Here is a 2,033-nt window from a genome sequence, read left to right on the forward strand (position 1 = left end):
AAAGGATAAACAACAATAGTACTAGATGGGCCAAAAGCTAGAATCTTTTATTCTAAAGCTGAAAGTTACACCTCATGAGCATTTAAAACTTATATATTTCACCTCAATCTAAACCCTATTATGATCATATATACGAGTATAAATTAAGGATTATATCAACTTCCAATTTTTTTTCATGGAAGATTCCGGCAGAACCTCTTCAAAACCTTCCTTCTTACAAATGAATTCATCAAACCTAGAAATCTTCAATAACTTGTCATCATTTGAAGGCTTCAATATTAGCACAAACAATGGTCATGGCACCATATCTTTATCCAATCAAGAATTCTCCGATCATCATCATCAACACCAACAAACCCAACTCCCACTTTCTTACCATGATCAAATCCTAAGATCAATCGGGCCTAACGGGCCGGTGTTGAACCCAATGATGGCCCATTTCTTCCCACCGGGCCTTGGATGCGACAGCAACATGGACGTGGGGATAAATTCATCTCCTTCCATTTCTGATGCCGGGTTTCTTGCACTAGACAAGGATAACAAAGCACAGGTATTTATTCTACTTCTCTTATGTTCAATTTTTAAAAAAAGATGACCCTTTTGTTTTCTTACATTAATTAGTACTTGCTTGATTTTATGATAGAATAATGGGAAGAAGAGAAAGAGGGTGAATGAGAGAGAAACTCAGACACCTAAAGAAGTTGTTCATGTTAGAGCAAAGAGAGGGCAAGCCACTGACAGCCACAGTTTGGCTGAAAGGGTACGTTTTTACTAGTCCAAGATTGATTTCTTTTGATTCATCATTTTCAAGAGTTTGATTTTGTATGAAATTGACAATATTTGATCTTTTGTTTGCTTGTTTAATTGTTTGTTTGAACTAGTTGAGAAGAGAGAAAATAAATGAGAAATTGAGATGCCTGCAAGATCTGGTTCCGGGGTGTTATAAGGTAATTAATTAATATCGATGTGAATATTTATTTCATTCAATTCGATATTCTTCTAGTTTATGTTAAAATAATAAAATAAGTGAACATTAAATTATGTGCAGACGATGGGAATGGCTGTGATGTTGGATGTGATAATCAACTATGTACGATCGTTGCAAAACCAGATTGATGTAAGATATTATTCTCATCATGTGTGTGTTTATATATACATAGATAATGATGTATAATTGAATTTCCAATCCAAGAATATTTTTTCGGTTAATGTTGAATTTCCTTATGTGTATTTAGTTTCTATCCATGAAGCTGTCTGCAGCAAGTCAATTCTACGATTTCAACTCTGTTGAAGCCGAAGCCATGGAAGCTCTACATGTGAATTCTCTCTCTCTCTCTCTCTCTCTCTCTCTCTCTCTCTCTCTCTCTCTCTCTCTCTCTCTATTTTGGTGCAGACACGTTAATATATCTTGATTTAATCCATACCAATCAACTGATACAGACGTCCCAGTTTCCTTATTTATTTCATTCAATGAAAAGTTGACTTATATAACCTCTTGTCTAAAGAGTGAATGAATAATTATTTATTTTGAATATAGGGAGGCACTTCATATGAAGGTGCAGAGGCGATAGGAGAAGGTTATGGAGGAATGTCCCAATTCCATAATGCACCTAATTGGCCTCTTTGAATTTCAGTTTTTTACTCTCTCCATGCAACCACATGCAACACCTTTTATTTTCTGACATAATTGACAATTATACTATATATATATGTGTTCCATTCAAAATCAATCTAGCTCTCCACTTAATATTAGTACTTGTAAGTGTTGTTACATTTTTATTTCATTTCAATCATTAAGGATCTACAGTATTGGCGCACTGAATCATACTTTGATTGGCTCATATTGAATTTAGAGAGGTGTGGATACAAAAGTAATCTATGGTGAAAGCTATGTTTTTTGTGTTTTATTCGAATACACATTTCTAAGCAATTCACATCATTAATAGGGATTTTGCAAAGCAATGTTTAGATAACTATAAAAATACTATACAAGAAAATAATTCAAAAGTATGCTTACGTGTGTGGGAGGGAGA

The 2,033-nt window shown here is 34.1% G+C and overlaps 1 protein-coding gene across 1 annotated transcript; it reads left to right on the forward strand.

The window, feature by feature from the left end:
• Window positions 1-1,806, forward strand: LOC121747314 (transcription factor bHLH75-like). The gene is made up of 6 exons (XM_042141331.1): window positions 1-550; window positions 644-760; window positions 882-947; window positions 1,049-1,117; window positions 1,236-1,316; window positions 1,538-1,806. Exons 1-6 carry the CDS (start codon window positions 176-178, stop codon window positions 1,625-1,627), a joined length of 798 nt encoding a protein of 265 aa, XP_041997265.1. The 5' UTR covers window positions 1-175; the 3' UTR covers window positions 1,628-1,806.
• The last annotated feature ends 227 nt before the right edge of the window (window positions 1,807-2,033 follow it).

The sequence above is a fragment of the Salvia splendens genome, chromosome 9 (genome assembly GCF_004379255.2).
Source record: "Salvia splendens isolate huo1 chromosome 9, SspV2, whole genome shotgun sequence".
Lineage (NCBI taxonomy): Eukaryota > Viridiplantae > Streptophyta > Magnoliopsida > Lamiales > Lamiaceae > Salvia > Salvia splendens.